This window comes from Barbus barbus, assembly GCF_936440315.1.
Source record: "Barbus barbus genome assembly, chromosome: 46".
Taxonomy (NCBI): domain Eukaryota; kingdom Metazoa; phylum Chordata; class Actinopteri; order Cypriniformes; family Cyprinidae; genus Barbus; species Barbus barbus.
Window position 1 is genome coordinate 21,830,243 of NC_136724.1, and position 23,174 is coordinate 21,853,416.

The 23,174-nt window shown below is 33.9% G+C and overlaps 2 protein-coding genes across 4 annotated transcripts in view; one reads left to right on the forward strand and one right to left on the reverse strand.

The window, feature by feature from the left end:
• Window positions 1–8,350, forward strand: part of LOC306864886 (voltage-gated potassium channel KCNC1-like) — a gene marked incomplete at its 3' end in the record, with an annotated part of 66,869 nt that extends 58,519 nt beyond the window's left edge. Inside the window, exon 5 of the mRNA XM_079409164.1 lies at window positions 3,460–8,350. Within this exon, the coding sequence (XP_079265290.1) occupies window positions 3,460–3,473 (14 nt within the window). The remainder of the gene's footprint in view (window positions 1–3,459) is intronic.
• A 572-nt stretch (window positions 8,351–8,922) lies between these two features.
• Window positions 8,923–20,388, reverse strand: LOC306864745 (conserved oligomeric Golgi complex subunit 7-like). Of its 3 annotated transcripts, none has more exons than XM_079408950.1 (18): window positions 20,175–20,388; window positions 19,860–20,084; window positions 18,723–18,871; window positions 17,803–17,919; window positions 17,554–17,722; window positions 16,903–16,985; window positions 16,268–16,390; window positions 15,970–16,168; window positions 14,548–14,675; window positions 13,770–13,924; window positions 13,550–13,666; window positions 13,366–13,431; window positions 12,056–12,236; window positions 11,836–11,976; window positions 11,662–11,745; window positions 10,669–10,783; window positions 10,434–10,577; window positions 8,923–9,765 (listed from the first exon to the last, which is right to left on the reverse strand). In XM_079408950.1, the coding sequence occupies exons 2-18, from the start codon at window positions 20,023–20,025 to the stop codon at window positions 9,599–9,601; spliced, it is 2,304 nt and encodes a 767-aa protein (XP_079265076.1). In that variant the 5' UTR covers window positions 20,026–20,084; window positions 20,175–20,388; the 3' UTR covers window positions 8,923–9,598. The 3 variants fall into 3 exon arrangements, with proteins under 3 accessions (XP_079265076.1, XP_079265077.1, XP_079265078.1); XM_079408951.1 differs by having other exon boundaries at window positions 20,181–20,381; XM_079408952.1 differs by having other exon boundaries at window positions 20,226–20,352.
• Window positions 20,389–23,174: the final 2,786 nt, after the last annotated feature.

Consider the following 23,174-nt stretch of genomic DNA (forward strand, 5'->3'; position numbering starts at 1 on the left):
CATCATCATTGTTTATTTGTTTAATCATATGCATACTGTGTTTTGTCCATTATAACATGTTGCCAAATTTCGCCCACCTCTGAGCAAAGACTTGCAATCCAAAAACTGTACACGAGGAGCAACAAAAAGAACATTTGATGGAAATATTTTCCTTTGTTTACCATTGTACACTGTGTTTGTGATGTGTTAGTGTCAGATTTTTAAGATGATGCTCCAAAAAAGAAAAAAACGTATTCACTCACACATATATATGCAAAATGTGCAATATTCCATCCTAATTCATAATGCTGCAAACGTACGCACATGTGGTGTTATAAATGTATGTGCAAGACAATTTTGATGAAAATGGATGTGATGATTTTAAGAGCATTTCTTGTTTGTCTTGTCAATGTTAGTGTCCTGCTGTTGTTTTTTAATTATATTTTGAATGTTTTTCAAAGACAAATTGTTTTTGTTTTCAAAAACATTACACAACAGTTTAATTTGTATATGATATATACGTAAGTGTTACTGTGTTTCTTTTTGGATAAATAGAAATAGACAAAAAATATACAGTATATATATGTGTTCAGGTCGATGTGACCGAGTGCTTCCAGAATCATTAATAAAAGAAAATAACATTGCAATAATTGCAAAGTTGTAGTATATAGGGAACTGTATGTTATCTAGTTCTTAATCATTAAATGTGATTTAGTTTCCCAATGGAGAACAACCCACTGCCGAGACAGTAAATATGTCAGTAAGGAGTCATTTTGTTTTAAACATGGCTCCTCGATCATGCAAACCTGGATCCTGCAATGTACCCGGCACTGTGCAAGATTCAATCCTCCAAAGTGATTGCATTTTCCAATTCAGGATTGGTACAGTTTCTATAATAACCAAAGTCTGGCAATTTAGAATGAGCCAGTTAAGAAAAAAGCATTTTCTGACGAAGACAAAGGATATGAAAAAAGTATCTAAAGTTAATCAAATATAAACTACCATTCAAACATGTTTTTTTTACGAAATAATAATTTTATTCAGTAACAATTGCTCAAAAGTGACAGTAACCAAAGTTATCTATTTTAAATAATTGCTGTTTTTTTTCACTTTCTATTCATCAAAGGATCCTAAAAAAATGTATCACGTTAATAATTATATATTTTCATTGCTAATAATACGAAATATTTCTTTAGCTTCAAAACAGTGAAGGATCATGTGACTCTGAAGACTGGAGTAATGATGCTGAAAATTCAGCTTTACATCACAGAAATAAATTACATTTTAAAATATATTCAAATAGAAAACAGTTATTTTAAATTGCAATAATATTTCTTATTTTTACTGTATTTTTGATCAAATAAATGCAGCCTTGGTGACCTCACAAACATTAAAAAATCTTACTGACTCCCAACTTTTGAATGGTAGTATATATTAGTAGGACAGTCTGAATAGTTTGAATAAAAAAATAAAAAAACAATTAGGTGCCGGAACAGCAAGAAACAGTATTATATCAATGCAAAATCCACACAAAAAATTATTTAAATACACTATAATTGTGGGATTGAATCCTGCACGACACCGGCACCAATCCTTGTTAAAATGATTGTATTTTAACAAACATGTAGCAGGACGCCAGGCCTCCTCGTACACTGTGAAACCAGAGACTTTCTTCCTCTAAAACTGATTAGTCTCCATTAATTATGGATTTCTAGTAATTAGCTACTTGAGAAAATTCATTCTCTAGATAAAAAAAATAATAATAATGTCTTTCCTCCATTTGTGAGTTGATGTTAAAATTAATATTGTGCTGTTCTTGTAGTATGCAGATGTTTCAAATGTTAAAAAATAACTTTTAAGAACTGATTTTTTTTTTTTCTTGTGTATACTATGTAGCTGTGCCCTATACAACACTGTCAGGTCACTGAAACACATCGACCATGTTTATATTAAAAAAGCAAGAGCCCTCTATGAGGATAATTTAGGCTACAGTGTTGTTGTAGAGACTCCTACACCGCTAGCTAGATTTAACTAGCTTCACCTGTTAATGCAAAGCTTCTAGGCTGTACAAGATCTGTACAAATGTGTATCTACATGAGCGAATGCCCATTAAACTCACCTCTGCCTTTCTCTTTATGTATGTTGATTGTTCTTTAAAGACTGTGTTATGTTGACATTTGACAGTGTATGTAAATGAGTGTTTGTTTATGGTGCGTGTGTACATTTTGAATTTGTGTTTGCATATTAACTGAAAACTGTCATTGAAATGCACTCATTCACCCAGATTATATTCGACTGTGTAAACCCAACACAAAGGTGAATTTTGACAGATATATTGCTTCTTACCTGAACTAAAATGTACAAAATCATAGATATTGTTAGTGGCTCAGGCATAATCTCAATGTTCAGCTGTTTCATTTTCTCATATTTGACGCCACCTGACAATAAATGACTGCGCTTACATTATTATAGTTGAATGAATTATCTGTTAACTGAATTCTTACAGTACATGCTTAACTTTTACCAGCCATCCACAGGTAAACCTTCCCCAGCTTTCTACTGTTCTCAGTTTTAATCAATAAGTTTCCTTTATCGGTGATAATGTAGTAGCTTATTATATTTTAAATTTATCCAAAATGTATCTGGGGTGGACTATTCCATTCCTGCTAGATCTAGAAAGTTAATTGGCCACATATAGTGTTAATACGCAAGTGTGATCTCCAGTGTCTTCGTATTTCAGGTTAAACACTGTGTTATCATTAATTGTAATTAGCACCTGTGTGTTTTCTCTGGGACTGGACTTTTTCACCCCTGAGAAGATACATTGCACAGCTGGTGTTCAGTGCATGCAACTTCATCTTGAGATCTGTGTGTGTAGAAGAGTTTTAACTGTGTTTGTCTCAAATTATTATTTTTTTTCTTTCGGTTTTTCAGTAGCTTTGTATTTGTGTGATTTTCTACATCTTAAAGGAATAGTTCACCCGAAAATGAAAATTTGCTGATAGTTTACTCACCCTCAGGCCATCCAGGATGTAGATGCGTTTGTTTCCTTATGGGAACAGATTTGGAGAAATTTAGCATTACATCACTCGCTCACAAATGGATCCTCTGCAGTGAATGGGTGCCGTCAGAATGAGAGTCCAAAGAGCTGATAAGAACATCACAATAATGCACAAGTAAAAAAGTCCATCTCTTGTTCTCTCAAGATATTGTGAAGCATTTTGCTTCACAATATGTTAATTGGACTGGAGTGGTGTGAATTACTTGAGGATTATTGTGATGTTTTTATCAACTGTTTGGACTCTCATTCTGACGGCACCCATTCACTGCAGAGGATCCATTGGTGAATAAATTTTCAGCAAATTTTTGGGAGAACTATTCTTTTTAATTTTTCTGTGATTTTTTTTTTTTCTTTTAAACGCTTTGCTTAATTAATGTTCATTTCTAACAAAATCATTATATCTCTGTTTTTGTCCACAGTGTTAAGTTTCTAGCATTTGGCAATTCTATTAAGGAGACACGGTTAGTCGCTGAATCCTGAAAATTTTGCAGATGGGGCCGTACCATCCACACGGGACGTGAGGAATGTCGGAGTGGCAAGACGGTGTGACTGGAAACAAAAAAAAACTAATAAAATACAAGAATACAAGGAAACTGGAATTTTCTGAGGCACGGTAACCAAAGCAACCTCACCGAAATTCCGGATCACTCCTCTTTCTACAGACTGACTGACTTTATAGCAACAAAACCGAACATTGCACTGACACCTGAAAGAGAAAAAAGACTCTTGAAGGAACGAACGGAAAACATTCCAATGTTTTAAGATCAAAACACCAGGCGTTTTGACTGCCACACTCACCTGGGCCCTGAGTTTCTGTATATTAATCTATATGTAAGAATGAAGGACCAAGTTAGAATAATTATGTAGCATTTCTGCTAAGACCCTGTAGCATTTCTTGGCTGGGAGAACTCTCCGACAGACTTTTTACAGACTGATATTTCATTGACCGTTTGCACAGAATGACTAAAAATGGCTTAGTCATGCACAATTTTTCTTGTTTTCTTCCCCCACTCAGCATATTAGCAGCAAAATGTGTTGTTTGTGCATTGCCGTGTGGTAGTTCCCACTCCCCGTCTGAGTCTTAAAGTAGCTTTTCTTTGTGAATGAATCTAGAGCACTGAAAAGTGAAACGCAGCACTCTGCTTTGGTAACAGACGAACGTTGCTATTCCCAAACAGTCTTCCAGTTTATTTCCCGAGCGTTCGGGGAAGGCAACATCGAAAACAGTCCCGACAGACCAAAGCCCAACTGTGACCAAATAATGTACGAAAGCTAAAATGGGACAAATAACTTACGACTTTCCCTGTCAGATCTGAACTTTTCGTCCCTTTAAATGCGAAAGGATTGGCCGTTCTGCCAGGGATGCTGTTTGTAATTCCCAAAAAAGGGAGATCTCTCTCGTTCCTGATTATAGAGATTTATTTTGTAACTTATTTAGTAGAGCTGATGCTGCCATTGATTATATACATGCACATGCCAGTGCTTGGACCAATAACAAATGGAAGTTTGTTTTTTCTTTGTGGAAAGAGGGTATAAAGGTCAGGGAAATGCAGAGACATTCTTAAACTCTCCCTTTCTAAAAATCGTCTATACGTCTAAAACTGCCTTTTCAGAGTTTCCCTCCGTCTCTGTCTTGTATTCTCTCCTATTGGCTTGACAGCGCCGTTCTTTCTTAACTAATCAGAGGGAGCGTGGGAGGTCACGTCAAACGAATCAAGAAGAATAAATGTACAAAAAAAGAACAAATTTATATTTTGATAAGTAGTTGCAAAACATCTCCACGATTCACGAGGAAGGCGATGCAACCGGTGTCCGAACGCGACTGTAAAAACGCAACGACGACCACCCTACGAACATCCGCCGACTTATACAAAAAAAGGACGAAAGAAAAGATATTGACATGCTCTTTTGGAGGAAGCCGCAAAAACAGAATAGATTGTTTCCTCGTAGACTGAACTGTGAGAAAATGGATGTCAAAATATATGAGAAAAAAAATAAATACTACCTTGAGAGGAAAAAAATGTAAAAAAAATGCATTTTTGTAACTTTGTTTACCAGCATGAGAACTTTGCATGACTGTATTTTCTGCTAGCCCTTCGATGAAGTGGGGAGGGCTAAAATAATCATTAAAAAAAGATATCAATAATAAAAATAAATAAATAAAAAAACATATGCAATGGATATTTAAGAAGTATAATATATTTAAAAGAGCTATATTTTGTTTTGAAATAGGAAAAAATGTGAGTGAGTTACACACTGAACTGTTTTATTAGTTTAAGATTTAAAAAAAACAAACCTCAATGCCACCAAAAGTGATTCTGCTACATACTGCCCCGTGTTACATTCCCGTTTGGTTTGATTTCTTCCATCGAAACTCTGCCTGGACTGTATATTTTGGTTGTGAATCTCTCTCTGTATGCCGTAGGAGTCGTCTATCTCATCTCTTATTGAAGTGTTCAGCTAATGTTTGTCTGCGTGCAACATTAGTTCCCTCTGTAGCCATGATAACAACTGTACTGATGCTAGAATCCTCTGTAAGCGGGATATGGCGTCTTTTCCCACATGCATCGGGGCTGATAGCGTTTCATTCTCACTTTGAGTTCACCTGCTCTCATTGGCAATAATATGAATGATAATCTAGAGATCTGCTCGATGGAGATTGTAGCAAGGCAAAGTGGAGACTCGTACCAGTCTCAGCGTCTTCCTTACGAACAGATGCAGCATGGAAAACTGTGTTTTTGTAGAGGCGTCGTGTCTCTAATCTCAGGAGAAAAATGTGAATGCTCAGTTCCGCAGCGGACCTCTGCCTGCCCGTGCAGCTATTTCTCATTTTCATCTCGTCTGATTGTTTTCAAGAGCATTTTGCTGTCATTTGTTGATGGATTTCCTGTTAAAACAGGAAGTTAGGACACAGGCATCATCCCTTGGCAAAAGTCTTTAGCCTTTAGCTTAGCAAAATCACAGCTAGTAGCTTATTCAAAGGGCGAAAGCAATGAAAACACTTGAATATGAATAAGCTCAGAAGAGAGAGAATTTGTCATTCTGAAATATCGGCGACAGAATTAGAATTTGTGCTAATTTAATGTCTTAAAATCACCACCCAATTTTTTTAATCTATTTGTTTATCATACAACTTGTTTTGCGTCTCAAGACACAGAGTTAAAGCTAAATCTTTAGCATTTAGCTTTAGGTGAATAAAACATCACAGTTGAGTTAAATGTGTGTGTAATATAGGCTACATAATTTAATTTGCTAACTCTAATCATGCTAATTTGGTGTCCGTAAATGTGCAGTTTTGCAATTTGTTTAGCAGTTGTTTTTGTATCTCAGGACACCAGCCTGAAGCTAAAGCTTTAGCAATTAGCATTAGGCTAATGTGAAACACACCAGTTGAGTTAAATGTGTTATTCTAATGCTACAGAATTAAAATGGCTAACTCTGGTCATGTTAATTTGGTGTCTTGAAATGTTTTCGGTTCTCAGGACACCAGGCTTAAGCTAAACCTTTAGCATTTAGCTTTATGTTAATATAAAAATCGAATTTAAATGTTTATCAGTTGCCATAATATTGGCTACAGAATTAAAATAGCTAATCTGGTGTCCTAAATGTTCAGTTTTACACAACATGTTTATCATAGAAGTTATTTTTGCTTCTAAGGACACCAGTTTGAAGCTAACCTTTAGCATTAGCTTTATATGAAAATCGAAGTTAACTGTTTATCAGTTGCCATAATATCTACAGAATTAAAATTGCTAATCATGCTAATCTGGTGTCCTAAATGTTCAGTTTTAAACCACGTTTATCATAGAAGTTATTTTTGCTTCTCAGGACACCAGTTTGAAGCTAACCTTTAGCATTAGCTTTAAGCAAATGCAAAACATCATAGTTAGTTAAATGTGTTAACTGTGTTCAGTTTGTTTCATAAAAGTTGTTTTTAGTTCTCAAGACCACGCTAAAGCTAACCCCTTAGTTTTAAGCTAATGAAAAACATCATAATTGAGTTTTTTTCTTTTCTTTTCGGATGAGCCTCACCGAAAGGGACTTTGGCCTCACTCAGTAGCATCTTTAGCATGGTAGCACTGCAGCTAATCTATTAGCATTTAACACAAGGGCATTTGCAAACTTGTTTACGTCATTGAATGTGCAAAAATTTGTGAGAGTCCTATGCAAGACCTATTAGCTATAAGCTACATGACAGGCAAACCACATGAATCATATTTTCAGTTATTGAATCAGTCAACTTAAGCAAATGAGTCAAGGTTTATATTTTCATTTTCAGATGTGTGTGACTTTCCTTCAGTGACAGGGCGATAGAAGATAAAATATGGCCAGTCGCCCTTGAAAAGGTGACTGTCTTATCGCTGATATTGTAGATGTAAATCTTCTGCTAATTAGCAAGTCGACAGAAATGAAGGAAAGGACAGAACGAAGTAAATATGAGAGATGGTGACGTTCGAGCAGGCAGCGGTCCGGTGTCTGGTGTGGGGGACGGTTTGTGATATTTTGGGTGTGCTGATATCATCGGCTTCTGAAATATAGTGGAAGTGAGCATGCGACCTTTAGGAGAAAGACAATATGACACAGCTTATATTCTCGAAAACTTACCAAGCGAGAACGAGACGTCTCGACCGGTGCTGGGTCACTGGGTCCGTTCCCAGCCCAGAATGAAACCTTAGAGCCCAAATAGATCTTTGTTTTTTCAAAGTTGTGCATATTTATAGTTTTATAAATGCTTTTGTTCATAATTATCAATTTATTGAATGATTTATATTTTATACAGAGTTTTTTTCTTCTGAGTTCATCACTTCGAAGATTGTTCATATTTTTTATGACCACTTTGATGTCGTTCGCTGTGAATATAAAAAAGAGCCTGTGTTTGGTTTTATTTTAGAAGGCATTAAGACCACTCTGGTCCAAGGGCCACAAATGAATCATTTAAAGCATGCTTCTAGCAGGAACACGACGACGCAGATCCACACAGGCAAATGCCAGTCTGATTTAGGTTTATTCTCAAACATGTTGGTTTTGTTTTCAGGACAAGTTGAGCTTGTCTCTCCATCTTTCATGCACATTGAAGCATACTGCCCTCTTAAGATGATTTGGAATAGTAGATCTGTCTGCATCTAATTCTTCTTGTTCGATTTACTGTGCCTGCTCTTGTATCCAGTGTCAGTTCGATCACCTCTTTCTTGTGTATTAAGTTTGATTTGATGTACTTGAATTACAGATATGCAATCATCACCTCTCTGACCACTGCCAATCATCCCAATCGATCAACATGATCAGTAATCAATATGATTAAAGTGTTTAACAACCTTGATGTGTTTTTCTTCATACGAGACCTAATGCACATTTACACACTGAAGATATTTTCCTTTTTTGTTTTTGTAGCAATATGAAACATGTTAGGTGAATACGAAAAGTTTTCGGTCAGTAAAGTTATCTTTATTTTTATTCAAAGAGGATAGATTAAATTGATCAAAAGTGACAATAAATAGATATTTCTATCTCAAATAAATGCTGATATTGTGCTCATTTTATTCCTCAAAGATTCCTGGGAGAAGAAATCATATTTCTTGAGCAAATCAGCATATTAGAATGATTCCTGAAGGCTCACGTGACTGAAGTCTGAAGTAATGATGCTGAAAAATCAGCTTTGCGTCAAGAAATAAATTGCATTTTACAATATATTAAAATAGGAAAAAGCTATTTTAAATTGTAATAATATTACTGTATTTTTGATCAAATAAATGCCACTTTGGTGTACACAGAAAAAAAAATGTTAATGAATGTAACCCCAGATTTATTTGTGAACACTTTCAGAGATTTTATATTAATTTAAAATTATACCAAACAATCATTCCAAGTCCAGGGGCAATCTGACAATTTCTTGAGATTTAATATTACAAAGTTGACAATAGTTTATCCAAATTTTTGCACTTTTAAAACTTAAATATCACAGGCCAGATTTAATATGTACTGTAAAACACAAAACAACGCACTTACATCTGTTCAGACATTTTTTGTTAACAAATGAAGACAACTGCTCTCATGGCAAGTTTCATACAGCATTTGAGGAATGTTTTCAAAGAAAACAGAAATACAAATTCAGAGAGCCAGACATGAAAAGCAGAAAGTTAATATGTAGCCTGATAAACCAGAAACACAAGAGTGTGCATGTTTATTACTGGTCAAGAGAAATAATGGCAAACATGCAAAACCAAAAAAATAAATATGCAAACCATCTTTCACTGTGCCCTTTCAATTAAATCCCTGGAGCCAAAAATAAGCAGAAGAAACTCCAGCAAGACAAAACTGGATCACTGCAACATTTTCTTTTCAGCACAATTTAGTCCCAGGCTATTTTTTATTTTCCCAAACCATCAACTTCAGTTAAAATTTGTTAAAAACATAATTAACAATAAGTGTCATTTATAGATTTATTGTGTTTGTTAAGAAATATTAGATCTGTTTAGTGTCACATTTTGGTGTTTGTTTCAGCAACAATGAAAACCCTTCAACACATATTGGCCCATCTACTCAAGGCCGGTGGTGGTGTCAGTACTCCAGACCTCTCGTGGTGGCGATGGCCGAGGCCAGTCTGCGTGGGAGGGGTTTGGCCGTCTGCCGGTATTCAACTGGTTTGGCACGAAGAAGGGTGACGATATTCTGGAGAGTTCTAGAGCTCTGCAACCCCAGCGCATCCATGACGTTACTCAGGTAATCTGGAACGGCAATAAAACACATACACAAGTGTTTTTAAAAACAAACAATATTATAACGAATAATGATTTTTTCAAAATAGGCAAACAACTTAAACAAAAGGCCTGTTTTTCCATAGGTTTATTTGTAAAAATTCTTTAAAAAAAAAAAAAGAAAAAAAAAGAAGAAGAAATTATACACACTGATAAATTATATATATTCAGAATTTTCATAAAATTGAACTAATTAAAACAAAAAATTCACTGCTTAAACATTAGAGTTAAAGTACTAAAATAACAAACAGTAAACATTTTAATGAAATAAAACTGAACACAGAAAATTGTTCTAAAGATAATACTTATTTAAATTATGAACAAAAACTATAATAGTACTAAACTACAATAATACTAAAATTAGACAAACACAAATAGTATATATATAAAATATACTATTTGTCACACCGCAGGGCCATTTAAAATTAATAAGTGAAGGCAAAAATATAAATAAAACAATTGCAAAAACTTGGCTACAACAAATCATGACTCAAAACATGTCAATTTTAACTGAAAATCTTGATGTTAATGATAAATAATAAAAACAAAGCCACTAGAGTTTTGTAGCTTCATTGAGAGCACGTTACATATGAATTTTTGTTGGTGATAATGGTGCCATGATGTAATGATGATGTCACCTATGTCAGTTGCCAGCTGTTTGGTTGCATGCGGGCTGAGCTCAGGAAGCTGCAGGATGACATCACAATAGGTCTGCATGGTCGCCCTGGCAATAGAACCCAGCCAATAATCTGCCGTGTTCTCTAGCTCAGGGACGTCATCGCCTACAGAGAGAGCAGACACATCAGACATCGTGTGTGTGTGTGTGTGTGTGTGTGTGTGTGTGACAGCTTTATTTCATGTGCTTGTGTTCACCTTGTTCTGGAGGGTACGGCAGTTTGCCAGTGTGTAGCGCGAGTTCCAGCGCTGGATCCTCCTGAGTCACAAACGGCTCCAAATGTAGAGGCAAAGACATGATGTACTGACCGATCTATAGACAAAACACAAATGAGTGCACAATTATATAACTAGAATGTATATAGATCAGATCTGTAAGTATCTACAAAAATATATATACATTATGTATGTATGTGTACTTGTATAATATACACACACACACACATACAACTTATTTTATTTCCGCTATGTGCATTGAATTTATTTAATACATGAGTTTCACAATTTGAGTTGAATTACTGAAATAAATGAACTTTTCCACGACATTCTAATTTATTGAGATGCACCTGTATATAAACAACAGTAGTTGATGACAGACAAATCATAAAAGCTGTGAAAATGAACCCTAAAAGACGTGTCTGTAAAATCACCAACATCTTCCAGAAAGCTGGGGTGATGCTCTGACAATCTACTGTCCTCAGGAGACTTTGACACAGAATTACAGATGCTACACAGCAAGATGCAAACCTCTGACCAGCACCAAAAATAGAAAGGCAAGATTAAAGTTTGCAAAAAAGCACAAAGGTGAGCCAGAAGAGTTTTGGAACTGTGTTTATGGACCGATGAGACAAAGATGAACCTTTATCTAAGTGATGGGAAAGCAAAAATGTGGAGAAAAAAAATCTGCAACTAAATAATAGCTTTTAATCTTTTATATCTGCCTTATGTTCAACTGTCCCAATACTTATGGAGGGCACTGTACATACATACATACATACAAGACTACAGTATAACAAATTTGCACATCCGTGTGCAGTGTGTGGGTGAGCCATTAACTTACATCTCGTCCAGTGAATATGTGGCTTGTGTTTGTCCTTGTATCTTTAAGAGCATTTTGTGATAATTTGTCATTATGTTTGACATCATAAGGACATGGACTAACACTCAGATGATGTGTTCATATTGTCTTACATTAGTGATGTACTCCTGCGGTGACAAACTGAAGGCCGGAAGATCATCAGTTAGCGTTTCACTCAAATTAGCAGAGCCACGACCCTTCACAAGTCAAAAACACAATGAATCAAATACGATACCCTCTTATTTTTGACATTTTTTGACATAGTGACCTAAAAACACTGTGCAAACCTCTGGTTTGTTGAGAAGCAAAAGCTGCTGCTTGATTTGCAGGAACACCGAGTCAAACGCCAGCTGATTGGCCTGCTGGTTCAGACGTGTCAGAGCGCCGCGAGTCTCAGCCAATAAGCTTGAGTTTCCTGTTCCTTTCTCCTGCACGAAACAAACTTCAGTTTTACACTTCTAGAATATGAACGCAGCAAATTCAAACGACACGTATATGAAGTGAAACCTTGAGGGAGTGCAGCGTCTCCAGTAGAGCATTATACTCAGCCGTGTTGGTTTGCTGAAGGTAGTTGTATTCCTGCCATGGGTTCTTTTGGCTCCGCCTCTCAGTCACGCCCTCTTGTAAACCAGTCAGACTTCTGGGGTTAAACCCCTCCCACAAGAAACGCCCCGCCCTCCCCAGGATCCTGCCAATCACAATGCACAACCATGATTCATGACAGGAAACACTCATAAATTATTTATATGATTATATAATTATATATAATGATTATTATAACACACAAAATACACTATTTTACATTTACATTATTATTTACATTACAATTATTATAGTTTTTGTAGAATTTTTGAATGTTTGTATTTTTAGCGAGTTTTATTATTTTTATTACTTCATTTTTTTTATGTCTACATAGTTTTTATTTTATTTCAGTTTTAGTTTTAGGTTATTTAATTTTTACATACGGTTATTATAGTTGTTAATGTTTTGAATTAGATTATATTTTTATGTGTTTGAAATTTTTATTTTGTCAAATTTTTATTTTGTTAGTTTTCAGTTTATTTTGTTATATTAGTACTTCAACTTAAAACTAAAATATTAACTATTAATAATTAATAAAACTAATAACTATGTGTGTGTGTGTGTGTGCGTGTGCTAGTTCTGTCAAACTATTAATCACAATAAACCGCATCCAAAATAAACGTTTGTTTTTTTTTACATAATATATGTATGCGTGTTGTATATATTTATTATGTATATATATATATAAATACACACACATGCATGTATACATTTCAGAAAAATAGGTTATGTTTATATATTAAATATATTTATTTACATAAATTATATGAATATAAATATATAAATATAGATAAAAATATTAATAAATATGAATATAAATATAGATATGTAAATATTTTCAAAATAGGTACTGTATGTGTGTATATATATATATATATATATATATATATATATATATATACACATAATAAATATACATAGAACACATATATTATGCAAACACATATACATACATAAATAATAATTAAATATATAATAATTACAAGGGTTTTTATGCTTTTAGTTGAGGATAATAACCTGATAAATACACACATACACAAACTTGATATATTTTATAGTTAATATAATTTTAATTAAAGAAATGCATATATATATATATATATATATGTTTTTATATTGTTTTTAAATATATTAATCATATAATTATAGTGTAACAGGGATATTATTAGGGTAAAATTTAACAACTTAAAGACAATTTAATAAATAAAGCAGATTAGTACTTTAAGATATCTTACTTGTTTGAAAGCTGCTGTTCAAATGCTCCACATTGTCTGAGTAGCTCACCACAGGTTGCAATGATTCTAGAAGAACGAACAAACAGATGATTTATCTACTTTATATAACTGTACATGCATCTATAAACATACAACTTTAAACTCATACTAATCACTATTAATAGCAAAAAAACCTCACACCCACCTGACAGAGTTTTGGAAAGCCGTCCAATCCTCAGTGAACACCTCAGAAGTGGGCGTGTCCTCTAACTTATACTTCTTCCTGATTGATTGAAGCGTGACAGAAAAGTCTGACACGTACCTGAGAGAGAAAAGAGAGAATCCGCTAGAGAGCGCAGCTGACCTGTGGGCTGTGTGTTTGTCTCTGTGTGTGTAAGTGTAGTAAATATGTGTATGATTCATACTTGCTGAAAAGCGCTCGCAGGGCTTTGATGAGCCCACACACACCGAGACCATCCGTGAACTTCACACAGCGATCCACGGCAGCCGCCGCCAAACCAAACACCTTCTGAACCGAGTGTGTGAGCTCTAACACGCAGTCCAGAACCTCACCACGCTCCTAACACACACATAAATAATGAATAAAAAACACATGCTGAACGCTGTAGGGAAAAAAACATAGTATTTATTTATTAGTGCTGTCAAACAATTAATCGCATCCATAATAAACGTTTTTGTTTACATAATATATGTGTATACTGTGTATATTTATAATGTTTATATAAATACAAACACATGCATGTATATATTTAAGAAAAATATGTTATTTTTATATATGAAATATATTTATAAATAAGAATATGAATATATAAAAGTATAAATATATAATTTTCTAAATATATACTGTATGTGTTTGTATTTTTATATACATAATAAATATACACAGTACACATACATATATAATGTAAACAAAAACTTTTATTAACTTTTGATTAATCGTTTGACAGCACTATTATTTATACAATAAAACCTCACACTACATACAGACATTGAAGACAATGATACAGAAAAAAAGTGTTGTTTATGTACTGTCTTAGTAACATTTCTCAGTACGCTACCTTTTAATCAATCATCTTATTTAGTTCAGACAATAAACTCACAATGCAAAAAATATTTGGAAGCCAAAGGTTTATACTTTGCGTACAAGTGTAAGATCAAAAATGAAAGCTTCTGTTTACTCACCAGAGGAACAGCACTGAGCTGGATCAGTAAGTTTGTCTCCTCTAGTTCTCCGTACTGCATCTGATAAGTCTTATAAGGTGAATAAACACATGATACCAGCTCTGCCACCTTCAAGAGGTTACACTTGCCTGAAACATGCACATCAAGACAAGAACATTATGAAAAATATAATCTCACTCATTCACAAAAAGCATATACAAAGACTGATGACTCTCATGTTCATTTTTTTTATATTATTTAATAATGTGTATTTATTGTTAGCGCTGATAGCCTTGTGGTTAGTGCGCTGACATACAGTGCAAGTGTGCTCACGGTTTAATTAATCGCATCCAAAATAAAAGTGTTTGTTTACATTTTATATGTGTGTGTACTGTGTATATTTATTATGTATATATAAATATATATTGAAGAAAATTTTTTTTTTTATATTATATTAAATATATATTTGTATTATAATATAAATTATATGAACATATATATACACATGTAAATATTTTCCAAATATATACTGTATGTGTGTGTATTTATATATACATAATAAATATACACGGTACACAGATATATTATGTAAACAAAAACTTTTATTTTGGATTCAATTAATCACGATTAATCGTTTGACAGCACTAATATTTTTTAATAAATAAGAAAATTATGCATATTTTTAACGAAAATATATTTTAATCAAATAAATGGCCATTTAAAAAAAATTCTCATAACAATTAAGAAAATTAAACAATTAAGCAAATTTTCCCCAAAATTCTCTTCATTATAATGTGAAAAAATAACTGTCATTACTGTAAATGTGTACTCCTGCAATTATTCTCTACATCTTAAATCATATAAATGTTTATTATATATATTTTTTAATTACAGCAATGAGGAGAATTTTTTTTATTACTGTAAACGTGAATAGCGGGAATGTGCATCATAAACATCGCCATAATCCATATCATATGTATGTCTATACATAAAATGGGTCATAGACAAGATGTCCCATTTTAGAATCAAATTAAATCAAATTAACAAAAGTGATTTTATATACATATAATGCATATTAAATGCAAATAAAATGTCTAATGTTTCAAATAACTTTTGTGAAAATGTCAAATTGAGTGAAATAATTTTCCATAGTCTTTTAGCGTAGCAGATATATTTGTGGAAAAATGAGACAAACTTATTCCGACCTCTATTTACTAAGATATGTAAACTATATAAAACAGAATAAGAGATAATACATTTTAATCAAATTTTACATGATAAAAATTTTTGCTGAAAAATCTGTAAACCTAGTAGTTTGAAGGTTTTAAAATGACTAATAATTAGTTTCGGGGGCTGCACTGAGACACTTTATAGATTCTTATAATGTCATCTATTGATTCTTGTTCTAAATATGCCTGACAGGATTTTTTGCTATACACGCACCGAGCTGTGGCTGCATTGCCGCTTCTAGGCTGCGACTGAAGTTCGCCGCCGTCTGATGGAGCTCCAACAGCACATCCAGACGACAATCGCCAGAGCAACGCTTCAGTGCCACAGCAATGCAGTCTGGGATAGACGGCACCATTGCCCCCAACGTCTGGATCATCAGCACGGTGAGCACTTCAAAGGGGTTTTTAAAGACCTGCACACACATGTACACACGTCTTAGTGTGTGTGTGTGTGTGTGTGAGACAGTATGAGCATGAATGCTGTACTGCGGTGCAGATGGGAGTGTGTGTACCTGACTGCTCCACTGAAGCTGTGTGTGCCATGTGGACAGAAGTGTGTCGTAAAACTCAGAGAGCTGCTGCTTCAGAGGTGCGTCTGACTGACAGATGCTTTCCCACACGCTCAACAGTTGTGCCTAAACACACACAAGATTATTTATTAGGTATAGTTTTATAATGCCACATCAGCAGCTAGGATATTTTAATGGTGGGAACAAAGTGACTAAAAAAAGTTGGAAAACTGAATTAGCACTTTATTTTACAGTCCTGTTCTGAATGTACATACTATGTACTTCTATTGTAATTACATATTATAACTGGGTACTAACTTTGAACCTACACCTAAACCTAAACTTATATTGCAAGTACTTTTTTAGGTACTTTCTTAATTACACTGTAAGTACATGTACTGTAAAATAAAGTGCAACCAAAAACATTTAAGATTAATACAAGACAAAAATGCATTCAGGTGATACTTTTTTAAAAAACAGCAGTTAAACATAAAACTAAAAAATCTCTAGTCTTTTTACCTTAAAACCTGTGCAGTACAGGTATGAAAAATATATATTTCAAAGCAGTTTAAATACAGGTAATTTCATAATAACTCTAAAGCAATATTTTAGAAAAGTCTCAAATTAAAATGTTGTACCTTGTGGCATTTAAAGTAGTAAGCCAGTAACTGCGGCATTCTGTCCATTTCGGTAAAAACTCGTACAAAAAGCTTTGCTTGATCTGAAACAGATTATACAAATAAATATTAGCATTAAAAAAAGCATATTATTCTGTAAGATTTTTTACTTTTTTTTATGAAGTCTCTTCTTCTAAATTCTTCTATGCTCACCAATGTTGCATTTATTTGATCAAAAATAAAGTAAAAACTTTAATATTGTGAAATATTATCGCAATTTGAAACAACTGTTTTCTATGTGAATTTATTTTAAAATGTAAAGCAAAGCTGTATTTTCAGCATCATTACTCCAGTCTTCAGTGTCACATGATCCTTCAGAGATCATTCTAATATACTGATTTGCTGCTCAAGAAACATTTCTGATTATTATCAATGTTGAAAACCGCTGCGCTACTTCATATTTTTGTGGAAACCGTGACTTTTTCCAAGATTCTTTGATGAACAAAGTTATAACAAATCTTTAGAAATGTTTTTACTGTCACTTTTGATCAATTTAATGCATCTTTGCTGAACAAAAATATGAATTTCTTTCAAAAATACTGAATTTTTTGATAAATGTGATGCCATTTAAAATGCATCTCTTTTACACATAAGCCTGATGTATAACAGCACCTGTAGCCAGTGAGTTGAACGTGGAGACGATCTGTGTACTGGTCAGCGCTTCCAGACGGTTCTTCAGAGCCTCCAGCTGAACACACTTCTCACTGTAGTCTGGTGTGTCCACCAGCATCGCCAAACTGCCCTGCATGGCGGTCAGTTTACTGCTGATCACAGCCACGTCCTGCAGACAAACACATGAACATTTCAGATCCACATCCGCACTCATGTTAAGTGTGTGAAGACAGATGTGTAATACATCACCTGCGTCTTAAAAGTCTCCTCGATGTCGGCACTGAGAGTGCTCCATTTATCAGCTTCCTGTAGCGCTTCTGCTGCTAACTGCATACGAGACTTCACCTGATCAATCTCCACCAACACCTGCCACACATCAATATAAAAAACAACAGGTCTACAGTATGCCATAAAAATTTTTACATTTGCATAAAGCAAAAATCAGCAGGGACTGAACTACTATATCTATATAACTATTACGATCTTTTTGCTGTGAAATCTTTAAATGATTTTTATAAAGTAAACAATAATAACTTTCATACTGCTAGTAATATTTCATGATGAACACTTACTGGACTGAAGCAACTTAGGTTTACTTGATTATCCATACATTATTTTTTAGAAACACCATGTTGAAATTTGAATTTGAAATATGATCCATCAGGCTTTTGAGGAATGTTTGTCTGTTCATCTCTCAATCATCATTGCATTGGATTGCATTATTAGTTTTGAAACTACAGACCGTTTATTATAAAACTAAGCATTGAAATATCTTAAGACATCATTGGAAGTGATAGCGGCAACTGATATTTCTAAGCATTTTATGCAAGTAGTCCGCTATACTGCTATAAAGATCTCATTGATTTACACTATTGATTTGCAACTGCACCAAATTGCATATTTTTGCAAATTTTGGCCCTATGAAGAAAACTATGAGGTGATTTTTCCTCCTTGAGGAATGAGCTCTGTATTCTCAATATCTCATATTATATAGGCCATAAAAGCTTGATATATAAAATCAGGGGCACCGCTACAGTTTCTGGGCCCCCTGAACAGCATGTTGATTGCATTTAATACTTGTATGAAATGTACTTATAAAGAAAGGAAGTTAGATATTATATAACAGCTGCATAGATCAAAAAGTGATTTGTGTGTGTATTTATTCTTACCTGCATAGACTGCACCGTGTCCTGTTCGAATTTCTTGATGTCCTCTTTAACCAGAATCATCTGATCCTTCAGGAAAGACGCCTCCTGTTTCAGCGCTTCAAGATCCCTCAATACACGCGGCATATTCTGCAGGGCCTGACTGCTGCTCTCTGCAAACACACACAGAAAGACAATCAGAGACTGACTAAACAGATACAAACTACCATTCAAAAGTTAAGAGATGAATCCTTTTATTCAGCAATGATGCATTAAATTTATCAATTTGATGCATCATTGCTGAATAAAAGTAGTAATCTCATAAAATGACAGTAAAGACATTTGTGACCCTGGAGCACAAAACCAGTCTGAAGTCGCTGGGGTATATTTGTAGCAATAGCCAACAATACATTGTATGGGTCAAAATTATCCATTTTTCTTTTATGCCAAAAATCATTAGGATATTAAGTAAAGATTGTGTTCCATGACGATATTTTGTAAATTGCTTACCGTAAATATATCAAAACTTCATTGTTGATTAGTAATATGCATTGCTAAGAACTTCATTTGGACAACTTTAAAGGCGATTTTCTCAATATTTCGATTTTTTTGCACCCTCAGATTCCAGATTTACAAATAGTTGTATCTCAGCCAAATATTGTTCTATCATAACAAACCATACATCAATGGAAAGCTTATTTATTCAGCTGTCAGATGTGTTTTGACACTTCTGACTGGTTTTGCGGTCCAGGGTCACATTTATAATGTTAGAGATTTCTATTTCACATAAATACGGTTCTTTTAAACTTTCCATTCATCAAAGAATTCTGTAAAGTATCACAGTTTCAACAAAAATATTAAGCAGCACAACTGTTTTCAACACTGATAATAAAACATGTTTACTGAGCATCAAATCAGTATATTAGAATGATTTCTGAAGGATCATGTGACACTGAAGACTGGAGGAATGATGCTGGAAATTCAGCTTTGATCACAGAAATAAATTACAATTCAAAATACATTCACATAGAAAACAAGTATTTTAAATTGTAATAATATTTCACAATATTACTCTTTTTTTGATCAAATAAATCCAGCCTTGGTGAGCAGAAGAGGCATTCAGGCATATGAAAGACTGCTTTGAAGGGATCCCACACTGACCTTCTATAGAGTTATTGACCTCTTGAATGAACAGCTGCAGCTTCATGACCAGAGTAGAGGCGTGAGCGTCTGTTTTACCAGGTACATCTTTCTGAGCCACTTTAAAAGCTCCATTCACCCAGTCCTTCACATCAAAATCCTCTGCCAGGAACTTGGAGAAGTCCATTTCCACGCCTTTAGTAAGCCTACAGAGCCAGATTCACCATCTCAAAGACTCAAACCCATCTGCAGGGAATAAAAACGACACGTTGAACGTGTTTAGCGGTGCATATTTTGCTCTGTTTAAGTTACTCAAACGAAATCTCTCCAGCAAACCTTCACCAGTCTATTCCATAATTCTTGCTCACACCAGCCTTAGACACGAACATAAAATACACAGCCCATGAGAAAGATATAATCATGACCACGAGATACAGTTCAAACAGTGCTATCGCTTCCTCCAGCGTTAATTTAATAGAATAAAACTGATAAACAAATTCAGAGCTTAATGTTTGTCCACTGCTTCCTGGTTGCGCTCGTCCTAATAGGTACCGGCGGTGAACAAATACGGCGAAGAAACATTCCGCTTTCGAAAAGTTAACCTAGTGAAATTAAACAATTGTGTATAGACGTCTATTACTAATGTAGACAACTATTATTGTTGTTAATGTACATAAACACATGCATTGCGCTGAAGTTATTAAAATAGCTTTCATTTGAGTGACGTGGCTGTGTTGCATCTCATGTAGCTCGGGTGGGTGACAAATAATCAAATAAATTAAAATTAAATAAAATCCTGCTAAAGATATTTTAAAAGGTGTTGTGCTCTGCACGTCCAGAAGTAAAAATGTTTGAATGATGCCTAAACAACTCCACATGTGATCATTTTAACATTTAACATCTTTCAAGTGTGTAATGCTTAATCTCAATAAGACTCGCAGGACAAATTTAATGCACCATTTTTAATTTTTAATTTTTTTTTACATTTTCTAAACATGTTTTATACACACATGAAGTTCACTGATTTAATACTATCAGCTCACTGCTGCTGCCTCCTGCTGATAAAAGATTGAATTACACCCTCATTTAACCCCTTAAGTGTAGAGCTGAAAAGGGGGTGTCCAGATTCAAATTAATGTAATTCTGGAACGGTTTGGAATATGAACCTAATTTTGGGCTCGTTTTTAAAAACACACTTGGAAGTTTCTTGTACAAGTGAAAGAAGTTGAATAAAAGTTTTAATAAAAAAGTTATAGGTGTTTAAGTTTGTTGTAATAAAAAAAGTAATTTAATATTTATTTATATTTCATAAAAAAAAAAAAAAAATTAAATGTGTTGAATTTAATTTCATGTCAAATGAAAAGCCTTCAGTCTAAAGAAGTTGTGTTCCAAATTTGACATTGATATCACAAAAAAGGAGGTTTCTGTGTTATTTTTAGTCGCTATACCAACAATGTCCACTAGGTACTAGTCATGCTCCTTGTATGATTTGTAATGGACGACTGATTTGATTTACAATTTTTGTTTTATTCAAACAGCAATAAAACATGTCTAGATAGGTTGTAAATGATTTTTTTTAAACCATAAATATGACATAAAAAAATTAATATGACCATATACAATAAAACAACTACTACTGAAAACACATTGGCCTTAGAAACAGCTCTGGCTGCTTACTGAGACTTATCTGAATATCTCTCCTGTTCATTACTGCATAAAGTTATGAGGATGGGCTCTTTCTAATCAGAAATCTTAATCAAACATAGCCACTAGACTGTTGTTACAGAAACTTCACTTCATTTAATGTATGATCATACATGAACTTGACATGCATTACATTTTTTACTGAATACTTGCAACATCAATCATATACAAATATACATATTCAATTTATTAAAGTTTTAGATAAAAACTAGAAAATATGTTTTGTCTGAATTATTGGCAGCCAAAAAAATAATAATAATACTTTCGTGATTGTATGCGTATGTATCAACTTTTTGTAACAAAAGCCAACTTCTTGGTGTTTTTTTGCTCAATTTTCTTGTCACAAATTAATGAAATTACTGTCACTACATAATTTTAAATATAAAACAGTGGTCAAATATGAAAAATACAATCTCTAAGGTTTCCAATGATATATAGTTTGTCAAGATTAGTTTAGGCTTAATATAGAATATTACGGTTTTAAATATGTAATGGCTTTGGGCCCACCGGTGGGCCGGTGACACTTAAGGTCAAATTCTGCAAGAGCATCTCTTAAAATGACATTGAAGAATATGAATGTGCTTTTTAAAACATATCTTTATTTTGGGCTCCTCAGAGTTCACTTATATATCATATTCTCTGTGCTTGCTTGCGGAAAAACAAATGTTGAAGAAACATTACTAATCCTAGTGTCATTTTGCCAGCCTAATCTTTTTTTTTTTATCTTTTGCTGATCTCCTTGTTTTATTTTCATTCTTTTATTTAGTTAAAATTAATATATTGTTGTGTCAAGCATGTGATCCTTTTAAATATAGAAGGTCGGTTACTTAGTAGTGTGATTTTGGGCCCTGTTGTGGTCCATATTTTCAAAGTATGCACTAGGTGCAATAAAATATAGGCTGTTTTTACTATCTCATCTTGTTTTTATTCATTTCAGCATGTTTTGATACTTCCTGTCCTTATCTTCCCCAAAGTTGCTGTAGTGCAACACTCCCAGAACCTCATCAGATAACCCAGAGATGTTCGTGAACATATCAAAAGAATCAACCACTTTCTGTTGAAGAGATAGTAAGTGTTGACAACATCAGATTGGGTAATCTTAAACCACAATTACACACATAGTACATGTTCAGTGGATATATATTAGGTGGCCTTAACTACTATGTACTTGGGTCAAAAAATAAGTACAATGTACTTATTGTGGTTATGTATTGCAAAACACTTTTGCTGCTATTGAGGTGGGATACGGGTAAGGTTAGGGACAGGTTTGGTGGTAAGGGTAGGATTAAGGGTGGGTTAAGGTGTAAGGGATGGGTCAACAGTGTAATTATAAATGTAATTACAGAAATTACCTACAGATGTAACTACATATAGGTATTTTTAAACATATAAGTACAATGTAAAAACATGCACGTACACAATAAGTGCATTGTATCAAATGATTAATTTAAATGTAAGTACATAGTAGTTAAGGTCACCTAATATAAATATTGTATTATGCATTCATGTTCTTAAAGGAATAGTTAAAAAAAGAGTAATTTTCACACCTTCAGGCCGTCCAAGGTGTAAATGAGTTTGTTTCTACATTAGAACAGATTTGGAGAAATGTAGCATTGCATCACTTGTTCACCA

Bases quoted from the DNA above. Each gene is read 5' to 3' on its own strand.
- LOC306864745 (XM_079408950.1), bottom strand. From the start codon at position 20,025: ATGGACTTCTCCAAGTTCCTGGCAGAGGATTTTGATGTGAAGGACTGG. The intron at 12,237-13,365 runs GTAAGATATCTT...TGTGATTGGCAG, and splicing joins GAACAGCAGCTTTCAAACAA to GATCCTGGGGAGGGCGGGGC. The intron at 11,977-12,055 runs GTTTCACTTCAT...TGTTTCGTGCAG, and splicing joins AGACGCTGCACTCCCTCAAG to GAGAAAGGAACAGGAAACTC.